Source organism: Ostrinia nubilalis, chromosome 11, assembly GCF_963855985.1.
Source record: "Ostrinia nubilalis chromosome 11, ilOstNubi1.1, whole genome shotgun sequence".
NCBI lineage: Eukaryota > Metazoa > Arthropoda > Insecta > Lepidoptera > Crambidae > Ostrinia > Ostrinia nubilalis.
In genome coordinates, this window is record NC_087098.1 from 6,524,284 (window position 1) to 6,551,560 (window position 27,277).

Consider the following 27,277-nt stretch of genomic DNA (forward strand, 5'->3'; position numbering starts at 1 on the left):
CTAGCTACCACCATCTTGCATAAGTCTGTCGCCATAGCAACAATGTTAACAGCATTGTTGTGTTCCGGCAGTTAGAGGTAAGATAGCCAATTCCTCCCTGGTTGAGGATTCCGGGTGAAGCTCGCTTCCACCTTCGGCCTGATCATCACTTACCATCAGGTGAGATACAAGCCAAGAGCTTCCTCGTTGTGGATAAAAAAAACGATTAATTAGTTTCAACGAATAGAACACATTTTTCAGATTAAACGAACTCTAGATACCTATGGTATTATTCACTGAAAAGATGAAAGACAATACAAGAGATCGCGATATTAATCTAAGAAAGCCCCTTTCAAGGCATGACTCCGACAATCTTCGCAAATCGCAGTAAATCATGAGCGATCGAGTATTACAGCCCTTAAGCCCTTGAGCTTATGAACCAGAACATATTACACCTTTGAGCTCATTTTATCTGTCGGATGAAAATAGGAACGATGAAATACATTTAGATTTTTTATTGATATTTAAGAGCTGTATAAAAAAGTAAATTCACAACATATCCCCGTGACATACAGATGATAAACTTACTTAAATAATGAAACAAATTAATAAATGATTCACACTATAATCGACTTTGAACATAATTTAGCTTGTAACAAATCATACTATAATCTTGTCCCCTGTGGGACAATTTTCAATCCTGTGTATTAATTTAACCATTGCATTTATTAATGTATGTAGGTACCTGTCATTAATTAATAAAAGTTTTTTTGCCTACAGAATAACATTAATACTACACTGGCACATTCGGTCACAATTCATTTCGAAGCAAAATGGAATGCAGCCAAAATACAATAATAACTTATTGGTTTAAAAAACTATCACGCTTCATTTTTGGATAGCAAAACAGTGAATACACTTTGTGCACAAATCAAAAAAGATAACAGTTTTGGAGGCCGAAACAGTATTTTTATTTAATTTAGTTGTTCGGTGCGGTCAACGATTTCATTTTAACTCGCATTGATTGAGGCATAGACAACTTAGGTCTATAGACTAAACATAAACTAAGTATAGTGATACCAACTCATTAGCGAATAAAAAACGATTCGCCTTTTGCGCCTGTAACCAACATCATCATAATCGTTTCAGCCATAGGACGTCCAGTGCTGTACCGACATAGACTTTCCCAATGATTTCCAGGTTGCCGCGTGCCGGTTAGAATCTATAATATTAATTTGATAAGCGCCTAAAAATGGTTCATTACTTACCTACAACTTTCAGGCAAACTTCACGCACTATTTTGAATAAATTCACCCAATCAATACACTCGAAACTCAATTAATTTGTTTCGTTTTTATTGACACAGAGAACGTAGTCAGGTAAAACTGATTTATCCTATAATTAGGTGTCCACACTCATTTGCCTTGGGCTCTCGAAGTAGCAGCGATCCGGAAAATTAACCACAGCATACTTATTTACCACATTTATTATTCAGGTTTATAGGTATTTGCCTTTTTAATAAACACTGATATAGCAGGTGACCACTACGGCCACTATCCAGGGCAAACGATATGCTCATCATCATCATCATTTCAGCCACAGGACGTCCACTGCTGAACATAGGTCCCTCTCACAATGACTTCCACATTGCACGGTTGCTAGCGGCCTGTATCCAGCGCCTTCCTGCTACCTTTATCAGGTCGTCGGTCCACCTCGTGGGTGGTGGTGGCTCATTGATTTTAAATATTTTTTTGGGATGGACTGTTTAAACATTTTCACTTTGTACAGTCAGCGTCAAATAAGTAGTTCGTGACACCCAAAGTAGCCAAAAAAAGTTCGCAATTCGTTGGAATAAGGTCAACTTTTTGGCCACTTTGGGTGTCACTAACTATTTGACGCTGCCTATTTAGCAAACAACCTTATCTAACTATGTTATTGACGATGTACCTAATTGGTTGTAGGAGTGGCGTAACTCAAAACTATTTTTTTACTTTTTTTAAATACTTGCTTAGTACCTACTAATACGTCTTTGTTTTTTCTTGTTTTTCTTTTTCTGTTTTGTCTGATAACTTATAAACTATTAGTAGGTACTTAATTAGGACTTTCCTGCTTCGTTTATGACTATAAGTGTAGCGCTTTACTTAGTCAGTACCTGAGCTTATACAGGGTGTTAGGTAAATGGGTATATGAGCCGACACTAGCCCATAAATGGTATGGTGAAGTCAGAAAATTGATATCTTAATTTTAATTATTTTAATTTTCATACAAATCGGATTTCATAAAATTTATTTTGTATGAAAATTTAAAAAAAAATGATGATATCAAATTTCTGACTTCACCATACCATTTATATGCCCATGTTAACATGGGCTAGTGCCGGCTCATATACCCATTTACCTAACACCCTGTAGTAGCGGCACCGAAGGGGTTGTGACATTGATATTATGACGTAACTAGCGGCCGCACGCGACTTATACGGTTACTTATCTGACTTATCTTACGCGGTTTAGATTTTTTCATACAAATGGTTTTTCCCGTTAGTGCTCCCGTTCCCGTGGGAATTTTGCAATATCCTGTTGTAACTAAGCTTTAAGTTTACTAAGGTACCTGCATGCCAAATTTCAAGGGTCTAACTTAAGCAGTTTAGATTTTTCATACAAAAGGATTTTACCGCTAATTCCTTTCTTAGTGCACCTCTACGGTACCTAAGTTACGTCCCTTCAAAATTTCAAGTGCCTACGTTTAGCCGTTTATACTGTGCGTTGATATGTCAGTGAGTCAGTCAGTTTCTCCTTTTATATGTATATTTAGATAGAGCATACGAATCTGTCTGAAGCTTAACTGAAGTCTCGCAGCCTTTTGACGGCCGTTTGGTGTAGTGGTTCAGAACGGACTACTATGCCGAGAGGTCCCGGGTTCGATTCCCGGCCGGGCAGAAATTGAAATGATGAATTTTAATATTTATGTATTTAAAAAAAAAAGTATATAAGTAGTATATCCGTTAAGCTAGCACCCATAACACAAGCATTAAGTTGCTTACTTTGGGGCTAGCTGGCGCTGTGTGAAATTGTCCAATATTTATTTATTTATTTATTTATTTATTTATTTATTTATTTATTTATTTATTTATTTATTTATTTATTTATTTATTTATTTATTTATTTATTTATTTATTTATTTATTTATTTATTTATTTATTTATTTATTTATTTATTTATTTATTTATTTATTTATTTATTTATTTATTTATTTATTTATTTATTTATTTATTTATTTATTTATTTATTTATTTATTTATTTATTTATTTATTTATTTATTTATTTATTTATTTATTTATTTATTTATTTATTTATTTATTTATTTATTTATTTATTTATTTATTTATTTATTTATTTATTTATTTATTTATTTATTTATTTATTTATTTATTTATTTATTTATTTATTTATTTATTTATTTATTTATTTATTTATTTATTTATTTATTTATTTATTTATTTATTTATTTATTTATTTATTTATTTATTTATTTATTTATTTATTTATTTATTTATTTATTTATTTATTTATTTATTTATTTATTTATTTATTTATTTATTTATTTATTTATTTATTTATTTATTTATTTATTTATTTATTTATTTATTTATTTATTTATTTATTTATTTATTTATTTATTTATTTATTTATTTATTTATTTATTTATTTATTTATTTATTTATTTATTTATTTATTTATTTATTTATTTATTTATTTATTTATTTATTTATTTATTTATTTATTTATTTATTTATTTATTTATTTATTTATTTATTTATTTATTTATTTATTTATTTATTTGACGTCTCCAAACTCCCATCTCGTGGCGTTCCCATAGTTACCTTAGGTACTGACTGACTTAAGCGCTAAACTAGCGTATTATGTTTATTTATTTATTTATTTATATAAGGCACAGCTACAGAGAACAAACAATAACAATACAATTAACACAACAACATAGCACAATATTAAGTCTGAACTCCGATTAGAGCCAGGCACAGCATTTAAATAACAAAGAAATAACAAAAAAACGGGCTTACAAACAAAAGACAGTTTCACTCAATCTTATTATAACAATTCATTTACCTTTAATTAAATTTAATTTTATTTTATTTATTCAATGTTATCTGTGGTTTAGACATGAAATAGTTATATTAAGTGCTGCATGTTTAATTGGATGTTTAATGGTGTCTGTTACGACTTTACACAAGAGGAAAATAACGGTAGCCAACAAAATAATGGTTATTACGAAGGTCGTATCAACACACAATAAACTACACGATGCACTTTATATAAGGTGATAATAATATACATATAAATTGCACAACAAAGTATCATTGATTTTATGTTGCTTGTACAGTCAGCGTCAAATAGTTCGACAGACATCCTAAGACATCCAAAGTAGCCAAAAAGTTCGCAACACGTCTTTGTCACAATTAGAATAAGGTTATGTTGTCTTTTTGGCCACTTTGAGTGTCATGAACTATTGACGCTGACTGTAGGTAAGTACCTAAGTGTTAAGTAACAATAATAATATTTTTTTCCCTTTAGGGGAGACCGGGGATAGTTGACTAATTTTTTACTAAATCATACATATTTTTTGTGTTTTCATCCATACAGACAAATAAATCGCATTAATGGATAGAAGAACTATTGAACTACTAAAAAACAACAAAACATAGTTCATTATTAAATATCATCATCATATTTAAAGGCATTTTATAGAACATCAACTCTTAGTCAATCTACCCCGGTTCCGGGGTAGATTGACTATATGCCCGGGGTAAGTAGACCTACGTATCAATAAGCAAGAAATTACGAGAAGAGTCAAGTAATAAAACACTATTTTCAATTTAATTGAACTCTTTATTCAAAAACAATTATAATCAGGTACAGACATCTTTAATAAGTCTTTAAAAAAACTATCAACTCTTAGTATTTAAACTTTTTAAACTAAAATCTTCTTCAGTTTCATTTTAAATCACATATCAATCTTTGTATACAGGGTGTCCCAGATGGGTGAATCAAACTGATAGGGGAGGTAGCTCTACTAATGTACTATCCCTAAATAATATAAAAAAAAATAAAGCGCATAAGGACACAAACATTTTTTTTTAAATGAAAATAAATCAGCTTTGCCTAAGTATCTGGCTATAATTGCTGCGTTTGGAGTTTATTTGTACTTTTGTCTTACCAATATTAATTGTACATGATCGCTTCTTTTATCTGTAAACAAACTTTTGAAAATAATGACTAGATTTCGAGTTTAGAGCACTTTACTTTAAAAAAAATCCGAACTCAATTTTTTTTCATATTTTTTTGGGATAGTACATTAGTAGAGCTACTTCCTCTAGAAGTTTGATTCACCCATTCTGTGACACCCTGTATAGTATAGTACTTTTACGTTTCCGAGTATTTCTTCTATTATCTAAACGTGGCGCCGCTTTAGGAAAGGGTCTTATTTCTTCATCGTTCAGTCGTTCGTTTATAGATCCTCATCGTGCTGTAGCAATAAAAAGAATGTATGTATTAAGAATCGAATAAATAGATAATTTTAAAGATATTTTAAACTCAAAATGTTATTGATGTTGGTTGGTTCAACCAGCCCCGAAAGAAATTAGTCTACCAACCCCAAACGACATTTTAAGTTTCGATGGCATGGATAACCTACACACTGCCACCTAATAAAGAAATAACACAAGAAATAATATTAATATGGACTCATAAAACACTCTGACTAATAGGCAAACGGTTAACATAAAATGTGTAGGTACCAAATCAAAAAATATGCAACACGAAAATATTACTTACATGATATGAAAACAAATCACGGGTCACTACTCGAAAACGGCGTGTGCCGGCGACGCGGCGCTACCGACGACTGTGCGGGGGGCGGAAAGTGATGCGCGGCTGCGCTGGGATGACGCAATACTCAAACCGTTGGCGAGTTTTTGGCGGTTAGTCTACCTACCCCTATATTCAACCATCCCCGGTCTCCCCTACTTCTAGTTCTTGAGTATAAAATAAGTAATTTAGGTATTGGCTCCTAGCCCTCGTAGCTCCTAGCCGTAGTAACTATAGGTATTGGCTCCTTGGAGTATTTCACTTCCTACTTAATATTATAAATGCGAAAGTTTGGATGTCTGGATGTTTGTTACTCTTTCACGCAAAAACTACTGAACGGATTTTGATGAAACTTTACAGTATTATTGCTTATAGCCCAGAATAACATATAGGCTATAATTTATGACTATCTGTGACAAACTAAATTTCACGCGGGTGAAGCCGCGGGCAAAAGCTAGTGTTCTATAAAGCCTCTAACCCCGCAAATTGATAGTACAAACTTAATGGAAGCTGTTCTTGAACAAGACGTGATTTATATTCAACCAGCATGACGTCTAAGTAGCAGAAACATTTCAATTCATTAAACGCGAAGCTTTCAAGTAATGAGTTTGAGCAGATTAATAACGTTTAAGTTTTGTAACAAGCAGTATCTGGGAGTGTAATGCTTTCTGCCTTCACTGAGTCTTCATTTCGTTTAACTTAAGGCCATGCGAGCATGGGTGATTTTTTGTCACCGTGACAGTACATCTCTCTATACACTCGCCGACCACGGGCTGGAAGACGTAGCGTGGGCATTTGGGCAAACCCTCACAAGGTAGACCGACTGCGGGAAGAATCTGGATGTAGGCAGCGCAGGACCAGTCGCTATGGAAATCCTTGAGGGAGGCCTTTGTCCAGCAGTGAACGTCATTTGGCTGAAACAATGGAGAGACAGTCATACTGTCACGGTGAAAAATGTCACCCTTGCGCGCGTGCCTTAAGGGTCATAATAGCACACGCTACTTCAACTTCTAGAGACGGTCACTACCACAGGTCACTACATAAATTTTATTCGTTCCTATGTTGCTCTTACTCTCTTATGTGTTTTCTATTTTTCACAGTATCACAAAAGTCATTTTACTACAATGACAATTTTTAACTTTCGGGATTAAAATTGTATGTATTCCATTTCGTTTCTCAATGTGGATATGGATGGATTCGAAATGGGAGCATTTTATTATATCGTAAATAAATACCTTGTAAAGTTTCAAAGGAATATGCGACTGAATCGCATATCATCGATACTAAAGTAGCAAATGTGCGATTACCCTTAACTAATAGAACGATTTAATTAAAACTTCTTTTATACTAAAAAATCGTACACTTCTTGTTATTTGCTATGAACTCAACTGTGATGTCAAACATAATAGAGGATGAAAATGAGACGGTATTTAACTAGGCTTGTTTTATCTGTTAATAAAGAGGACTAGATTCCCAGGTAGTACAGTAAAAGTAGGTAAGTAACTTTTTACCTTTACATCACAAAATTTAGTCTATCTCCTAAATTGAGCAAAATCGGAGGAACATCCTCGTACATGAAGTTTGGATACTTCTTGATAAAAAGAATCTAAATTTTGGCTTTGAACGTCTACTGTCTTGACTTCTTGAGACCCTGTATAAATAATATATTTTAGTCTTTGAACTCGGTCAAAGTCAAAGTCAATACGGCTTGTTGTTGACAGTTGCGCCGGCGATTCTTTTTTATACTAATTTATGCTTTTTTTTATTTACTTTTAATTTATTTATTATTGTTTTATCTTTTTTATGAAGTATTGTTATATGGCAATGTACTTTGTTTGGCCTTGAAGCTGAACTTACAATAATAAATAAGGGGTTTAAGTCGTAACGGCTACCAAGGAAAAGTAGGCATTGTAAATTACCACCAGACTTCTTTCACAAGCAGTTTTATACTTAGTTCACTCGTGAGTCTCATGAATAGTGACAGTGGTCCTCATACTGCAAATAAATACTTATCTACTGATCCAGAGGATGTAAAATAGTACAAAGAGAAGAAAAAAAATCTAATCTAAAAGAATAATAAATGAAACGAGATGAAAAACACAATTAGAAAAAAATAACAACCTATACCATTTTAGACGGTAAACATCTAACTACCAAATCAAGCAAAACAATAATCTGCAATCACGATGTAAAACTGTGTAAATAAAATAAAACATTTATACTATAGTTCGTCCACAACGAATTTATTAGGAAATAAATATTTATAACAGAAATAAATAAAATAACAGGCCAGCAGCAGATAGTAATAATATAAAACATAAATAGTAACGAATCAGTTAGTTTATTTAACATCTTGCGCAAACTTTTTTGGCAATTGACATCAAGTTAACTATAATAGTTTATGATGGAAGAAATACAAAATCGTATAATATTGCAGTAACTAAAGAAAGTCTTCCAATTTAAACTGCAACGTGTTCGAAAGATTTACATACAGTCAGCGCCAAATAGTCCGTGTCATCCAAAGTAGCCAAAAAGAAAGTTGTGTAATCAACTTTTTGGTCCCTTTGGGTGTCACGATTCATGAACTATTTGACGCTGACTGTACATGACATGCGTGTATTTTAAGCCTTAATCCCAATAATTACGAGTATTGTACCTATAAAATTATTCTCCTTTTAGGCAGCTAGTTCAGCAATGTCTTTGATCGGCGATTTCTTGAAGAAATTGGACACATTCTTGAACAGTGTGTTGGCTGCTGAGCCCATTATAGGTCTGCCGAACTCCGTAGCTATCTGCTTCCAGTTTTCATTCAGGAATGTGTGCATGGTGTCACCTATAGAAAAAAAAGTATTAGTTAATAAATTCCTATCCAATATGTCAATAACTAGGATAGAGATATTTCTTTGAAGTAACTCTTCCATCTATTGAAAAGTGACTTTTGTTTGAATTAGCTACTTATTGAAGTAGCTCTGTTATTTTGTGTACAGATGCTAGTAGTGATGATGATGAATTATGTTGTACACAAAATCTATTAAGATCAAGAAAACACCGTGACCTGTTGTGATAGATGCTATTTTGCAACAAAATCGTGTAGCCTGTTGCGACCACAATCTCCTAGAAGATGCTAAGTATATCAACTTTCTTTTTAGTTCTATTTTCCTGCAAAATTAAACCTCTAAATATAAAACCAAATCAAAGTATTTTCTCATAAAATGCAATATCATTAGGTTATAAATATCCTACCGCAATGTTCAATAAAACGCTCAACGAAAATGTATTAGCGAAGACCAAACGTGGCGCGAATAAGGAATCATGCAAATGCCATTCATAAGGATCCTAGGAATAATAAAAAACCTTTTGTTCAACATTATTGTGAGAAAGTTATGCCTCTTTTCTTTATAAATGTGATTTCCTACAACTATATTTTGTGCTGGAATAGTATTGAATAGAAAAGCTTTTAATAATTTTGATTTCACTAAGTTTAGTTTTTGTACAATAAATAGGTTTGGTAAGGTGTTAATTCTAAGGTGTTAAAATATTTCAATTGGTAATTTCACTCTACATTTTTATGATTTGATAAGAAGTATTAATAGGATAAGTGTAAATTATTATTTTTAAAGGAGGTTTATAACATGATGATTGATTATGATGATGATGATGAAATATAATATATCTAAATAGGTTAAAACTACCTACAACCTACTATAAAATAGGATAATGAAACGTGATATTGTAGGTAACTACTACGAGGATAACCATGGTTTACTGCCTCGCCATTATAAATCTATTAATCTTACTTAATACTTCATACGACCATATAAACCACGTAAACGAAGCCATAATGGAGTGATCATTTCCCCTGTCATTTACAGGACCCACGAGGAATGCAATTAGGGAACGTTATCCCTTAACAACGATCAAAGTAGACCACAATGTATAAATAACGTACAAAGAATAATGGAAGTTTCCGTGACTTTGCCTTCGGATTATCACAGGACGATTACAGAAATCGGTCAACTCTATGATTAGAAAAGTTACAAAGCTGATTGAACAAGTAACATTCAAAACGTCTCATTTGTACATCAAACATTCTTACTTGCGTCCGTATTCTTATAAAAAACTTCGATACGTAGAGTTTTTATTTTAAAAAATTCATCATCTATACGACAAGTAAAAAGTGAATTCGTGTCGCAAAATTATAGTGCAAAGTTTTTCCGTAACGCGAGTAGAAACAATTGAACATCGATATTAGTTGAATAAAAAGAAAAAAGTTTCTTAGTGGACAGCAGCCCGGTCAAGGAGTTTGGTCGAGTTACGGACGCACATCGGTTGCTATGATCTGTTATGTTATTGTACCTAATGGACAATAACAGGGGGCGTAGTGTGAGTTCAATAAAACGAAATTCAATAACGAGTGCGTCAATAAATATAAGAAGATTTTAGTTCTTGAAAGTATCCGCTAGGGACGCTGTACAATCCATCATACATATAAAAAAAATTACGCAGTTGTTATCGAATAGGTTTGATGTAAACTCGCACTAAGCCCTCAGGTGATGTTTGATGCAAGCGATTAAAACGTACAAAGTTGCGGGCGCAGCTAGTTTAGTAATGAAGTCTTTGTAGCTGTCACATTTACTGTCGTTATCATCATTATCATCTTTAACATCGTCATGTCATTTGGTCTCGTCTCCCTCTCTAATTTACCAGAGGCTTGGAGAATTTGGACTACACTACGGGAATAGTGGCAGTGGTCCTATTCTCTGCCACACAGTCATTGCTGTCTTTAGATATAGACTATGAAAACTATCTTTAACTTAACTAAAGTACTTACTAAGTTCCTTGTTTCCATTGAACAGGTTAGTCATGGTGAAGTGAGCGCCATCCTTGACCTCAAACTGGAAATCGTACTTCTTAGGCACGACAATCTCAACTCCGTCAGCATTTTTTTCGATGTCGTAGTCGACGAAGAATTTGACAACAATATTTTCTGTAAAAAAATGTTTTTCATTTGTTTACATAGGTACTTACACGGTTTAGGTTCTTAAGCCTATAAGTTTCGAGTTTAATCATATGACGTGATTACTTTAAATACTACTGGCTAACAAGTTACCTATTAGTTAAAACTCTAAAATTAAGTTTTAAAATAATGTCACATTTCATCAGGTTTATGCTAGTTATATATTATAAAATAAGTTATAAAAATCTATCACTTTTTTCTACAAAGAAACCCCAGTTATTTATTTATTACATTTTAGGAAATACCAATAAATTCAGTCGAGGTAGGTAGGTACGCATAAAAATTGTCTTCCATGCTTATTAAATACAAGGGAACACATATTTTTCTTGGTTTTATTATTTCTTGTATTAGATAATATAAAATATCTCGTTCATAAAAGAGGAGAATCTTCGTATGTACCCATATTTTTTGTGTAAGGCCGTTTTACTGTCAGCATTCTATAGCATTAGCAAGTAAAGTAAAAGAATACCTACTCGTAATTGTTCAATAACTTTGCACTTTTAATATAATACGGAGGTCAAGTGTGAGGATTGAAGCATTAATAACCCAATGATGTCAAGTCAAATCCGAGGAAATTAGCTTACCACGAGGGGATAATAAAATACCCAAAGAACTTACTGAGCTTCAGAGTGATCTGTCCATCTCCAGTGATGGGCAAGATCAAAATCCTTCCACCAGCAGTGTAGTGTCCCTTTATATTGCAGTTAACATGGAAGTCTACTTCGAACTTCTTCTTCTTCTCACTCCATCTAAAATATGAGCAATTATGATGCTTTTGGAAATATAAAGTTAACATATTATGTATATTTGGGGCCTGTACAAGTGCCCAGAAAAAGGGTTTTATTTTTTGCAAACTTAGGCTGAGTTGCACAATCTTAATTTATCTTTAACAAACGTCAAAAATCTGTCAAACTCCATATAAAAAGCACCGGTTATAGTCATAGTTACCGTTAAAGTTAGGTAGTGAAACTCAGCCTTATTGTAGTAACTCTGTCCGTAAATATACAAACCCATAACATTAACTGAATAAAATGTAAAGCCTATTACACACAGCTATTACTAAAAGACCGAGCATATCGCACTCAAAATCTTACTTGACATTATCAATGACAGCAGTCTTTAGTCCCTTCAAGCGGCCTTCTGTCAGGCTGAACTGAAGTCCAGACAGGTCGAACTTGATGTCATCCATCTCCATAACATCCAGGACTGCGACATCCATGTCTGGCAGTCCCGCCATAAAAATGGGGACAGCCTTTTGGAAGGCTGGCACCATACACGTTGAGTCTGTTAACTTGCATTTGTCGACCGGTAAAACTGCGAAAATTATACATTAAATTAAGTAAACTGTTGATATCATCGTGTAGATGTTATCTAGGCTCATAAAGGTACTTAGTCGTTAAAATAATCCTTGGTAGTTTGAACTTTGTCCAAGAGTAATTTAATCGTAATAAATGGGGCACTACTCTCGAAAACGGCTTCAATGTTCATAAACTTGAGAAAAATAACAAAATAATCATGTAACAGAAAAATTTGTAAAACAAAATTATAATCATCAATTTGGTCTAAGCAGAATGATGAAAGAGGAATGGATAAATCCAAGGATGCTACTTGTTATGGCCGCAATGTTGATGATGGGATTAATCGGGATGAGACAGACAGACACACAAAATAACAATAAGTGTAATTGTTCCGTTCTAAGGCATAACCTCTAAGGTATTAAGATGCCTTATCAATTTATAGAAAAGAAAATGCATAGGAAGTTAATTAAACTAATTTGTTTGCCAAATGTGGTCTTAGTCGTTAGAAAAAATACTGATATCCATTTAAGATCATAATTATTTCCTGACATTGGACCATTTAAGGCAATTGTCGATTACATGACAGACGCCAAGAAAAACTAGAAAATTAAACAGATAAAGCTTTCAAGGAAAACTGGTGCTTGCGTTACTCTGCACAGGAAATAAATTCGCATATTATATTTTGCATTTGATCCTTGAAGGAGGAACTGTAATCATATACCGCCGCTCTATAAACAGTGAAATTGTGACCATGCTAGCAGAAGTAATGTGAAAAAATAAGGAAAATACATCCAAAATATACTTTTGGTGGATTCCAAGACAAAACAAGATAATTTTATTGAGGAAAGTTTCGCGAGATGGAAAGCGCACCAATGTGACGACCACGTCGAGTCCTTGATGATTTGTCTTTCATTTCTATGATTTTATTAGCACTCACAGAACTTTGACCAACTAGGTACCTACATTTTGGGTTTTGTAATAAATACTCGGGAAAGACACTGAACAAGTTGGTTTGGTACACTCAGCGACAAACAGTTGGTGACACCCCAAGTGGCCTAAAGTTGACAACACTGTAACTAAGACGTGTTGCGAACTTTTTGGCTACTTTGTGTGTCACGAACTATTTGACGCTGACTGTACCATCAATAATTCTACAACAGATAAACTTCTGTGTCGAAAATCTATTCTTTACATCGATAATAAATAAATTAATTAAATAAAATATATGTTTTTGCCTTATTAGCTTAAAACGTATTCCTTATTTTAATTTTAAACATTGATCTTACTCGTATTTTTGCAATTTTTACTATTCTTTCAAAGCAAGTTTTCGCTAGTATTTAAGCGTCCATCAAGTGATAAATTTTAATTATTTTTAAGTGTTTTATAAGTTTCTATTTTTTGGTGACATTCCTCTCTTGTCCTTAAAGTATAGAAAAAAAAGAAAAATACTTATTCCTTCCAAAAATCATAAAATTTGATCTGATCATAAATCTAATAGTAAATAACAGCATTATTGTCCTCAGTTATCCAAGCTAAATATTTATTCCTTCCTTATTATGATAAAAGAAACACAAAAACAAACCTCCCGATTGAACAGCACAAAAGGAGCACAAAACTAAAATGGTAATAATCGAGAACATATTTTTATTTGCAAAAAACTACACGTGCAAAGAACAACTGAGGGAGGAAAATCTTGTCATCCGTTAATATACTCATTTAGCGGCTCGAGTGACCATGATGATAAATGACCATATCATACAAGCGATTTTGCAATAATTATAGAATTATCCTAACAAAACCCATTTATAATATCTAATAATGGCAGTTATTAAGCCGATTGAGAAGCTGCTTGTCAGACTTGTCCAAAAATAATTGCGATACATGAAGACTCATCCAGATTAATTACCAATCTTTTCTTGCGAGACAATGCGAGGTACAACAACATACAATTATAATTATCTTCTTGTAATATACTAAGTATAGGTTTATCGTGTGTTTTGTGAGATTTTTAATGTGATTATCCATTAAGCGAAAATATTTACTTACTAAAATGTCAGAAAAACTGTATGGGACGAGTAAAATCTTCACAGGTGAAGATAAATTATTGATTTTTGAATATAACTATTTTCTTCTTGTAATAAGTAAGTAGTTGAGGTAACCAAAATGAGGGTTGGAGTTGTATAAAAATATTTTTTTACTGTAATACAGTTTTCCTGACATTTTAGTAAGTAAATATTTTCGCTTTATCGGACAAAAACAATAATAAAAGGGAGGAAAAGAACAAAGTTACAATTTAGACGATTCTCCATACATTCGGCAGATTTAAGCGTGATTATTAAAATGTAATCGGCTTCAAATCTGGAAATGCGCACACACAAATTTAAATATGGCTGTGCTTATTAGAGAAAACTAAATCCTTTTGGTGCATGTCACATTCAAATGCCCCATAGAAATCAAAACCTCGTTGCAGGAAATATACATAATATTTGCATTCTTGACGACCATGACTCTGAAACGACTGCCGTTTTATGGTTCAAGTAAGTTTATCCATGGCTTGTCGACCCAGATTCCGTATGATGCGCATGCATTGTAAATGCGCTGCGTACGACGAGTATAAAATTGGTATTTAGTATTATTAATAAATTTTAGTATTTTTATGTGGTGTGAACATAATTTTTATAGTCACGAGTATTACTGGTAGGTATCTGTGACGGCAAGGAATTTAACAATGATGGTTTAATGGCTTCTGTAAGCAATAGCTTATTATTTAGTTTTTTATAAAATAAAATAATATTTATAGAAAAATATGACATCTTTGCACAATAAAGAAATATCCATTTAAAATGATAACTATAAACGATGGTATCAGTTTTAACCCAACTTTAGAGTGTAAACCTAACTTTTGATGGTAACTTGAGTGTAAATCTAACTTTTGCGTTTTAACCGAATTCTAAAGAGTAAAAAAATTAAACCTAACTTTATAAAATGATGGGTCAGTGCCCATTGTGTGCAAAATGTACCTACATGTCTTGCTGAGGATAAATTAAAAGAAAAATTAATTGATCTTACCTATTCAGAAATCAAAGGCTGATCATAGAAGTAAGATTGAGGTTTTTTTTTCACAAATTCGAAGGGTCACAGCAAACAAAAAACAAAAATGATAAAAAATACACGGAAGATGATAGAGGTTCTATCAACCAACAAAGTCTCCGCACTCAAATGAAATAATTGATGATAATGACCGGTACCGAGCTAGGTACGAGTATAATATCATGGTGCAGTAATTATTTATAATCTGCAACTAAATAACTAAACTACCCATAAGTTGCTAATTACGAGTAGGTAAGGTACTCTTCTGCGTACTATGTGCCCTGCCCATTGCCACTTCAGCTTGCTAATCCGTCGGGCTATGTCAGCGACATAAGTACGTTTATGGGGCAGCAAGGTTCTGGAATGGAGGCCGCGTACCGGAAAACGCAGCGTGGGACGTCCACCCACAAGGTGGACCGACGACCTGATAAAGGTAGCAGGAAGGCGCTGGATGCAGGCCGCTACCAACCGTGCGATGTGGAAGTCATTGGGGGAGGCGTATGTTCAGCAGTGGACGTCCTGTGGCTGAAATGATGATGATGATGATGAAGGTACTCTTGTTACCGTAATGACTAGTATTGTTAACAAGAACTTAATATAAAATGTATTTTGTTACATAGTCATTGTTTTGGTACATACAGGAGAATCATTTATTTTGTATACCCATCATATTTTTTATTACATTAGTATTAAAAAAAATAACACTGCGTGATATTTTTAACGGCATTCACTAGTCAATGTTCAGAATCACACCTATAACATGAAACTTCTCCAGAAGAGATTCTGTTTCTGAGAAAAAGTGATTGCACTAATTTCAATACGTTTTGTGTGCAGTGCAATAAGATTGTCTACGAGACCGTAGAATGCTGCAAAAGTTTTTCTTAGTTCTAAGCTAGATGGCGTTGTATTAACATGTATGCTAATACACGGTGTCCCAAAAAGTAGTGTCAAGCCGAAACGAAGCACAGAGGTAGAGCTACCACTAGGGCTACCCAAATCACAGTGACTTGATAGTTTTCGAGTTATGATTTTTTTTACAACATACAGGATTTTAGTTCACATTCGTGTTATGAATGTAAATACTTCTGAATCAGCTAGGCCTAGTATTCATCTATAATAATAAAAAAAACAGACATGCAACTTGACTACTCGCGCCATAGTGACAAAAAAGTGCCTAAGCACAAAAATTAAAAACAATCATAACTCGAAAACTATCAAAAATCGCGGAATATACATGATTGATTTGAGGGTGATTTGGATAGCCCTAGTGATGCTTCACCTCTGGGCTTCGGCTTGACACTACTTTTTGGGACAACCTATACAGGGTGACTGGAACTGAACCCGCCATAGCTAATACGCGTATAGAGGAGGTCATTTGCTAATTATTGAACCTTACTTTCTATGACTAAAGTTTTATAGTTAAGGAGATATGTCAATTTTTATACTTTTTTTAGATTTTTCCGAAGATCATTGGCAATCCATTATCACCATTAGCTTTTTTTTAAATCGAATTCGAACTTTAATTTTTTATCGTGGTTTGTACTTTTGTTGAACTTTGGCGGCTCGTGGCTAGTTATTCAATCATTATCTGGATCTGAAATTTATTTTATTTAACTAAAAGTTTATTGGATATTAGTATCAAATAAAAAAATCGGTTAAAATCATGCGAGAAAAAAATTTAAGCAGTTTTTAGGTAAAATTTCGGAAAAATCTGAAAAAAGTTTAAAAATTGACATAATATCTCCTAAACTATAGAAAGTAAAGTTCAATAATTAGCAAATAACCTCCTCTATACGCGTATTAGCTATGGCGGGTTCAGTTCCAGTCTAGCGTAACATTTTTAACTTAAAACTAGGCTAACCTTTAACTATGAGTCAATCAACATAGGGTTAACAACATACATCTAATAAATAGTAAATACCCAGCTCATCCAGATTAATTACCAATCTTTTTCTTGCGAGACATTGCGAGGTACCTACAACATACAATCATAATTATCTTTTTGTAATAATTATACTTAGTTACAGGTTTTCCATGTTTTCATACGCGAACGAGCTCATTTTTATACAACTCCAACCCTCGTTTTGGTTTTCGTGGAACTATTACAAAAAGAAAAAAGATAACTAACTATTTATCTTCACCTTAGTGAAGATTTTACTCGTTTGCAGTTTTCCTGACATTTTAGTAAAGTCAATATTTTCGCTTATCAAAAATCACATCAAAAATCTCACAGTAACCATAAGAAAACAGAAAAAAAGAACTAAGTTATACTTAAGGGGTCTCCAAACTTTGAAGCCTTGGGGCCATAATATTTTTTCGGTATGTTGCAAGGGCCATAACAATTTTTCTGCCCACCTATACAAACATAGGCTTAGTCTTAAGCTGTCGCGGGCCAGATTGATGGCAGTGGCGGGCCGGATATGGCCCGCGGGCCTTAGTTTGGAGACCCCTGTTCTAGACGATTCTCTACAGCGTGAAATATAATCAGATTATTCGTATCTGTACGCACACGAATAATATTATATCGTTCGGGAATCGAACTCGCAACCTCTTGGCGTAGTATCTAAACTATTGGATATTGCGTTTATAAGTTGTGTTTCAATAGATTATTAGGTTTAGCTCGATAGTTATCAATTTCTTAAAGTTCTATTGTTGTTTTTAACCATGGAAATATTGATATGTATTTTCCTTTATTGGTATCTACTTAGTAGTTAGTTAAAAAAAGGTTAAATGATTAATGAATATTATAAAAATTTTAAATATCTATTAATTATTGGCATTTACAAAATTTTCACCTGATCTCTTCACTAACTTTAGGTATTGTAGAGAGTGAATGAGGAAAATGTTTACAAATCCAGTTTTCGTTTGTTTTATAAGTATCCCTCCATCTTGCGCCCCGAACCCGACGCGAGGTCCCGTACATCGAGATCGCTAACGATATCGATCGATCTAAGCGACAAGACTGTCACTTCAGAGGGCTGAGTGTGAGTTTTCATCAAGCTCACTAATGAGCGCGTCAAAAAATGACATTTAATGTACTTCACAGGGGTGAAGTGGCTAGCCTAGGCAAGTCGCACTTATTGATCGAATCTAAAATCGAATTCGTCATAACTCTATACAAAAAAAGGCCTTTCGACCATTTTTCGACTGGTTTGCGATTATAATGTGCACTTTGTCTAGACCTACATTCCAAAACCCTCGGTCTACCTATATTGATTTTATCAAGGCAATAGATAAATAAAACACAGTAAAACATACAATAATTTAATGTAATAACACTTGGCTAATTAATAATACTCGCAGATAAAAATATTTATTTTATCAAGTCAATATTTTCCCTAGAAATAAAATATAATGTAACAAGTTTAAATATTTGATTTGTAAAGTGCGAATTCGTAGGCTATTGAAAATTCTAATGATTTAAAATAGCCTTCCGGATAAAGAGAAGAAGATAGAAAGAAAGTAGAGGAGTCGAAAATAAATTTACAAAAACATTAAATAGTGAGCAGATTCAATAAATTATTATGCCTTCATTTTTTTTCAATGCAGGTAAGTATTGCACAATTTCGTCACTAGCCTATATGACAGACTCTGTTTCTGTCGATTTTTGCAATAAAAATATAAAAATGTCAGGCACGGATCTAGGTGGGGGCAAACCGGGGCGCTTGCCCCGGGCGGCATTCACAAAAAATTGCCCCGGTTAAAAAGCTTGTAGATCCGTGGCTGAAAAATAGTAACAATAATAAACCATTATTAACCTCAACATTAACCTCGCCTTATTTTCTAACTGAATATAATAACTTTATATCAGACCTTAAAAATAATAATATGTAGGTACTACGCCAATAGAAATTAAAAATCTTGCGAACAAGTTTTTATAAAACGATTGTAAAATTATAATGCAATGTAACGTAGAGTTGAAATTGCATAGTCTAGTTTTGGTATATTTATCACTTCTTGTTGTTATAATCTATTGGCGTTGGTTACTTATTACTCTTCTATAGGCTGTGTAGCCATATACGCCTTTAATGCGTCAAATATGACTTGATGTCCGGCAGTCAGGATGGGCAGTCCAAACTCTTCCGTCAAAATTTTCCAACTGGTGTTCATAAAATTCAACATCGCGTCACCTGGAAAAAGAAGATTTTAACGTGTTAGTTCACACTCGTGGCATTTTTTTAAAATCTGAGAATCTGTATTTTTTGAGGAACTCAAATTAGCGCGCGATTGTTGGTTTATTCTCGTTATAATTAGTCTTTAGAGTTAAAATAAAGTTGGTACCTACACTTGTAACAATTACATTAAAATTAACGTTGTTGTCTGACATGGCTTTCCTACAGAAAAATATTTCATTTTGAAAAACGAGTTAGTCTTAACCAAACTGGGACTAGTAGTTATTTTATTTTTTAGCAATGTTTCAACAGCATTTAATTGCATTTAACTGTCGTAATACACAATATGTCCGACTTGTCAATCAAACTAAGTTCTAATGAAAAGACTGTAACCATCCTTCATTATTTAAGCTAATAATACCATAAAATTTATATTAAAGGCAGCGGAATCCAAAAGTGCTATTTGACGAGTTGAGGATTTTCCAAAGGGAAAAAAATGTTTTTCATTCCAAAGAAACAATCGATTAAATGCTCGGTCCGAGACGTTAGTAATCCATTTAATAGATTCAAACACCCCTTGCTCATCGAGATCTTAATCAAGTAATAGGAGATACTTACTCAATTCTTTGTTTCCATTAAACAGATTGGTTAGATGGAAATGTGCGTTATCCCTGACGTCATACTTCAGGCTGAAGCTCTTCAAATCTAAAATGGTGTCTCCGTTTGCATTCTTCCCATATTCGAACGGCATGGTCATGTCGACCTGCAGATGTTCTGAAAGTGCAATGGTTTTATGTTAAAATGAATTATTGCCGCTCAGTTCTTACTAATATAGGGGAAATAGTAATAATTTGATTATAAATTCGATTTTAATATGAGCATCCAGCTAGATCCTGATGATTTTAGTAAGCCCATTAAGGTTAAAAACATCACTGCTGTTTCCACTAGTTTAATGTTAAATGATAGTATCTTTGTCCACAATACTAGTTATTAAATCAAAAAAATCTGACGACTTTTTTAATCATTAAATATTTTATTGGGTTACAAAAAACTTACTCAGCTTCAAAGTCATGTCTCCATCACCACTAATGGGCAAAATGAGGAGTTGTCCCGAGGCCTTGTATTTGTTCTTCATCACGAGGTCTGTGTGGTACCTCACCTCCAAAATCTTCTTGCTTCGGTCCACTCTGAAAATATAAATAATGAATTTATTAATTTATTGGGGAAATTAACAGCGACAATATTATGCTAAACCAAACCGAAATTGAGTCTAGTTTTCTATGATCAAGTATGATACTGATATTTTTTGTTTTCAACTTTTAAGCACCTACTTAAATGTTTGAAGAGGCAACCTTTTCTTGAGGCATTTGGTGTCCGAGAAGTCGAAAGAAAAGGTCAGGCGTTGATGTTTTTCGTAAAACAATAGGGTACAAAATAAAATAATTTACCACTTTCCACAGGAAACCAACAGTTAATTTCAAATAACGAACAAAAAGACTACTGACTAAGGCTGAGTTGCACCACCTTATTTTAACCGTAACAATAACAGTAACCGGTGTTTTTTGTATTGAGTTTGACAGATTTTTGACGTTTGTCAAAGTTAAAGTAAGATGGTGCAACTCAGCCTAAGTAGTACTACAATTTTGGTAACTTACTCGATTTTGTCGATAACGCTCTTCCTCAACCCCTTGATGTTTGCGTCTCTGACAAGCAGATTCAGACCTGCTAGGTTCACGGTGACTTTATCCAAGTGTAACGGGTCCAGGGACGGTGCCCCGATGTCTGGTAGGCCAGGAGTCAGCACCGGCACAGTCTCTTGCGCAGTATTCACGAGGCATGCGGTGTCTGACTTCTCGCATTTCGGCGCTGAAAAGTTTAATTTTGAAGTTGAGTAAAAATAATTATGTACAACAAATAGGCCAGACAATTAATAATATCCAGATGATTTTGAATCGATATTGAGGATAAAGTGAATAGATAGTACCTACCACACATGGAAGATATGGTACCTACGATTAAAGCTGTCCTAAGTAAGTACTTATCTAATATCTTAGTAGTTACTTTTTACTGATTTTAATCAATGCAAATTAACATAATAACTGGTGTAATAATACTGACAAGCTAATGATACAGTAGCAGCTGGATTATTAAACTAATTCATAGTTTTATGTCACTTATCTACATGACAGGAAAACTACCATTGATTTAGTATCGCCTAAGGTGATAGCGTGATGTAAATGAACATAATAAATCGTTTGACGGCACGTAAGCTAAACTCAGTGGTTACTTATGCTGTTATCGTTCGTTTCAGCCAAATGACGTCCACTGCTGGACAAAGGCCTCCTCCAAGGTTTTCCACAGGCCTCCTACTAGGTGGACCGACGATCTCGTAAACGTCGCGGGAAGAGCCTGGATGCGGGCAGCGCAGGATGCTGTTATAATAAGTGCGAATTTGCAACCTAAATGTAAGGTAAGATGCATGCGCCTCCTTCCCACTGGGCACTCATACACGTGCTCAGTGCCCCAAAATCAAGGAGGACCCCGTATGCTCGCAAATAAGAACAATAACGTATAAAAAAATATGAACAGTTACAGAAGTAAGGCTGACAATTTCCTTTTTCAAAAATTGGGCCCCCTTGATTCTTAAATGCCTAGGGCCCCCAATAGGTTAAAGCCGGCCCTAGTAAGTTAGCCTGTAGAACTGCCTTAAACTGTGGAACTGGGACCTGGGAAAGACTCATTCAAGACTAAAGCTTTTTTCTACATTTTCTATAGATAGAACATAATTTGAATTTCTTTTTAGTACCTTCTTACTTACTTATTTTTTTTACCTACCTACCTATTTTTTCCAAATAATTAACTTTTAAAAAAAATAAAACCGACTTCAAATGCGTGAACACAAAAAAAAAACTAAAAATTAAAAATATTGCGTATAAAAAAGTTCATCCCCAATTTTCCACCCTTGGGGGTGAAATATTTTCTTCAAATTCGCATGAAACCACCCTTTTGATAATACCTATTCAACAAAAAAATAATCAGTCAAATTGATTTATAATCGGCGGAGATATTGCGTATAAAAAAGTTCATCCCCAATTTTCCACCCTTGGGGGTTGTTTTTTCTATTATTAAATTTAAATGGGACCACCCTTGAGGTATTACCTATACGCCGAAAAAAGATTTGTTCAAATCGGTTCATAATTGGCGGAGTTATCGCGTAACAAACATAGAAAAAAAAAAAAAAACATACGGGTCGAATTGAGAACCTCCTCCTTTTTTGAAGTCGGTTGAAAATGAGTTGTTTAAACGAACCCACCTATTTTATCTAGATGGGTTTTCTACCAAGTAAGTAAACAGGAACTAATCTCTTGTACGTTACATCATGATGACGTGTCAATATTATTTATAGTTATGCTTAGAGGTAAAAAACTCGAAGTACATACAAAAAAAATGTAGGTACACTGAGTTACTAAAGTGCAAATAATATTTACTTTATTTTAAGTTTATTTTGAGCTTTAGAAACCTCAAATAAATTCCTACCCGGTGTCTTAGAACAATCTCTCATTACCGGTCGGTCGGTACGTCAGCTTTTTTTTATTGTTTTAATTCTTTTAATTTAGGATGTAACGTGATTTTTTTTCATCATTCATCGCCTACCCCATCGTTTGGAGTATCGTTGAAAGGGTTCTTTAAAATGGTCCGATTTAGGGATTCGTTGCCCCCCAAAATCGAGAAAAAAACATAATATTATTATATGCTTCTCATGCAATTCTAAGGAAAATAACGTGATAGATCAGTTATTTCAAAATAAGTAATAAGTCGTTCAACGTCCTATTAATAGAAAATTTCGAACTTAATAAAAATTCTGTAGAAAAAAGCATTAAGAGTGACTTAAAAGAAGAACGTAACGACGGGCAACTACGAAACCCTACACTACGCGTGGCTCGACATGCTTTCGGCCGGATTTTAACCTTAAAAAAACGTTGAAATAACTTACAGTCTCCAGCAACCAATATGATCTGCACCAAGAATATTATCCACAGCCCTGACATCTTGAACATCTGAACTCTGATGGGTACACACGAAGACTACGCGATATTACACGTGCGAACTGTTCTTAAGTGTAAGCTTGGCTGAGTCAAGGCTAACCCGGCTTTGGCTTAACAAATACCCGACTTATATTTTGACGGAAGAGCAGATAAATTAATATATTTTTTTAAATAAAGCAGGTAGTAGGTACGAGTTTGGCACAGTCAGTCAAAAATATTGAGATTTTTACACCAAACAGGTAAATTTTGCGTCTTTGTAGCATAATTATCACCTAACATTACTTAGCACCTTGATCTAAAATAAGTATTAGACTGACCTATAAAAATTGAAGGATATTCAACATGAATAAAAAATCTGCTTAACACGAAAAATTAATGGTAGGTAGTTAAGAAAGAGGTAACAGCAAGATCAAATTTTGGGACAGAGCCGCATTCAGGGATTTCAGGGGAGATGGGTTTAACTTTATTAGAATTTTTGTAAAGGCGCTTTAAAATGTGTCTATTTTAATAATATAAAAATATTTTTAACTATACGCGAAGAAGTCCGCTAATCAGATTCAAGATAGGTATAATCCTAACACCTACAGTTTTTTTAGGTATACTAAGAAAAAACAAAATAAACACAGCTTTGCGCACAAAGTCAGTGTTATTGATTTTTGGCCCGGTAATAATTCGGTGCAAACCAGTTCTAAAAGTAGGTAGGTAAGTCAAATAAAAGTAAATATTACACAATACATGTTTGATTTGGCGTAGTTGGATAAGTCTAGTGTTGAACATTTTTGGAAAAAGATACAAATTTTTTGCCCATGTTTGACATACAGTAGTATATATTGTACCTCTACGTCTAGTTAATATTCATAATTTAGACTGAAAGTTATTATGGTTATTTTCTTTAAAAATCATCAATTTAAGGTTCATTAATTTTTAGGTCCTTCACCACGGCAATCCAGTTTTGTATTTGGTATCCAGTCGAAGAAAGGCCCATACACTTAGTACCTTAAATACCTATCAGAATAACCATATTTTCATCAATCACTTTTATAAAGCCAGATTCCCTTACTCAGTGACGGGTTAAAATCAATTAATGTTAATCAATAATGCCCTTAATATGCTCATACGGATCGCGTCGTTAGCGAGGCAGGGCCATTAGATGTCACTAATTGCTAAAAAATTGCAGAATCCCACTTGTATTTTCAATAGATTAATTAATCTTTAAAATATGGCGCTTTTGCTTAATGACCCGTCGATTAATTGGATTTAATATGACTTTAAAACTGAAAGATATTGACCGGTAGTAATATTATCGTATGTTTAAGATTTATTACACCGAAACAACTAAGTAGGTAAATGCATTTAGATTGTTTGTGTGAAAAATGCATTTATTTTTTGCTCTTATTATTAAGATGGTCGTTTGTACCGCAGTGTTAATTAATTTAATTATGGTGTATTATAACAGCAATTAATGGATTAATTACTTATGTTGTAAGTAGGTAGTACCTACTCTCTGTTACATGTGTTTGCATGTAAAAATGCAACCCGTAGGTGCGCTCTCGAGAATTTAGTTTATTTCTAATATAAAAGTTTTATTTGAATAGTTATTTTCTAAGAAGTTAGAAATAGGTATGCATCAAGATTTATTTAAGCCTTATAGCGCAGTAATCTTCTAACTACAGAATACATAATTATTATGCAGTAACCTACACATTTACTAATTCGTTTCACATAAATCAAGCTTATTATAAAGTCAGAGCATGCAGGTTGGATAATCGGTTTGGGTCACACTTAATCACTTAAATACTCAGATATTAGCTAAAACCGATTAACGCGTGCTGTGAAGGGAACCAGGGAAGTTCTTCAACCAATTTTATTTTGCAACCACTCGTACCTTAGCCCTGCACAAATACTTTTATACGCAATTTCATTCGTAGATTAATCGAGGTTCATTCGTAAATTGTACAAAAACCCCATCATATTCCGCATCCTAATCCACAATGGCAGTCAAGCCTGTCCCTTGACGGTACTGAATTATTTAAATGGGAGCATACCAAATTGCAGTGATGTAGAAGTTTCATCGCGTAGAAAATTAAATTTCTTTTCTTCTGAGCATTAGGCCGCGATGCTTTCCAATCTCGGTATAATCGGAATTTCATTTCGGTTTCGACTCGCGACTCTTGTCTGATCTCGTTTCTATGCAAATTGGCGCAAAACTCTTGACGACTGAAATGTTGAATCGAAGCGAGATACCTACCGAATTTCTAGTGTTTTTCCACTAACTAAAAGGTACAAGTAAGTAAAATAGGAACAAATGCAATACAGGTGTATGGGATCAGTGCCGAATTAATCAATTAATGCTTAGGGCATCACGTTTTGGGAGGTACCAAAAAGACCAAAAAAAAGCACACGGTGTGGATTGCTTAGATTTTACTAATTACTGTTAGGGCATCAAATAAGTACTTAGTCTTAATCCGGCACTGTCAAGATCCCAAAACTACTGTCGCAGAAATGCTATTTTTTGTTCTATGTAGGCTAAATAGATACGTGAGTAAATAATTTGTTTAATATAATTATGTACTTATTATTACTTATGCTCTGTGTGGTGTGTAGTACCTACCACATCCTACATTTATAATATGCTTATCCTCTGTACGATTAGAGCCTACTTAAAAGGTTGAATCCCAGTTGAAACCCATTGAATCAATGGAGATGACATCAACAAACTCCTGATTCTAGGTTTCCGTTCAAGGTATTATACTAAGTAGTACCTACAACCTAATAGTATCTAATCTACAGTTCTTGAAAATGGTGCTGAGAATGTTAAGTACCTTCCTACTTAAGTACAATTTAAGTTTTATTTTATGTGGTATACTGCAGGTATTTTATGTCTCTAATGTTTTAAATTCGTACTAATTGATACCTAGGTACTTATTTTTAATATATAATGTTCAAACTGTTTGAAATCTTTTCAATAGGTAGGGCAAGGTTAATAAAATAATTTAATACACTTATTTGATTTTGTGCAGATATCCCGCATTTTTTTAAAGGCAACACAAAAATAAATAAAATAGCAATACAGATTATTTTGGTGGCGCATGAAAAAGATAAGAGCTGTAAATCAGACGTTTGAATGCCAGCCAACGGCTCAGGTTGGCATTGGAGAGTAGGCGCGAGTTAAAATGACTTACTATTTCCATTCGGTCAGGCCAAAATGCAATCGGATCGCAGTTTTGGGGTGTTAAATAATGTTTACATTATTTTTTAGAATAAAATTAAGTATTCAGATTTTTGCTTTTTTAAAACGAGCACATCGAAAAAAAAAATTAACTTGGAAAAAATATTTATTTGCATCAGGTGGGAATTAAACCCACACCGTCCGCTTGCCGCAGTAACTTTTGTTTTCCTAGATCCGTGCCTGGCTTGCCTACCTTGGGTACATAAACATATCGAATTTTCAAAATTCCAAAAATCCTGGTTTTATTTTCACCTGAAGCAATAATAGATTTTTTCAAAGCTGAGTTGCAACGCCTTATTTTAATTAACCGTAACTATAGCTATAACCGGCGTTTCGTATGGAGTTTGAAAAGAATTGTCTTTACGTTTGAGTTAAAGTACCTAAGTAAGTAAGATGGTGCAACTCAGCTTCAGTATTTTTTTTTTATTTAACAGTTTTACGGCCGAATACTGAAACACTACTCAAATCTTTCACTCAGCTGACGGGCTCCTAAATTTAAGTATCCTTCAATTTTAAATGGTATTCTCAAACACCACTCAAAGGATTTGAAGCCGTGATCAGCTAAGCAGCTCTCAAATGTTTACCTACTGGCAACATTTACCAAAAAAAGTATGTTTTCATTT

At 33.6% G+C, this 27,277-nt stretch overlaps 1 protein-coding gene across 1 annotated transcript; it reads right to left on the reverse strand.

The window, feature by feature from the left end:
• Window positions 1-8,084: 8,084 nt before the first annotated feature.
• Window positions 8,085-23,485, reverse strand: LOC135075977 (uncharacterized). Its single transcript, XM_063970424.1, has 10 exons — window positions 23,374-23,485; window positions 21,035-21,245; window positions 20,436-20,566; window positions 19,998-20,153; window positions 19,262-19,397; window positions 17,211-17,242; window positions 11,974-12,193; window positions 11,498-11,628; window positions 10,694-10,849; window positions 8,085-8,695 (listed from the first exon to the last, which is right to left on the reverse strand). The coding sequence occupies exons 1-10, from the start codon at window positions 23,435-23,437 to the stop codon at window positions 8,538-8,540; spliced, it is 1,395 nt and encodes a 464-aa protein (XP_063826494.1). The 5' UTR covers window positions 23,438-23,485; the 3' UTR covers window positions 8,085-8,537.
• Between the last annotated feature and the right edge of the window lie 3,792 nt (window positions 23,486-27,277).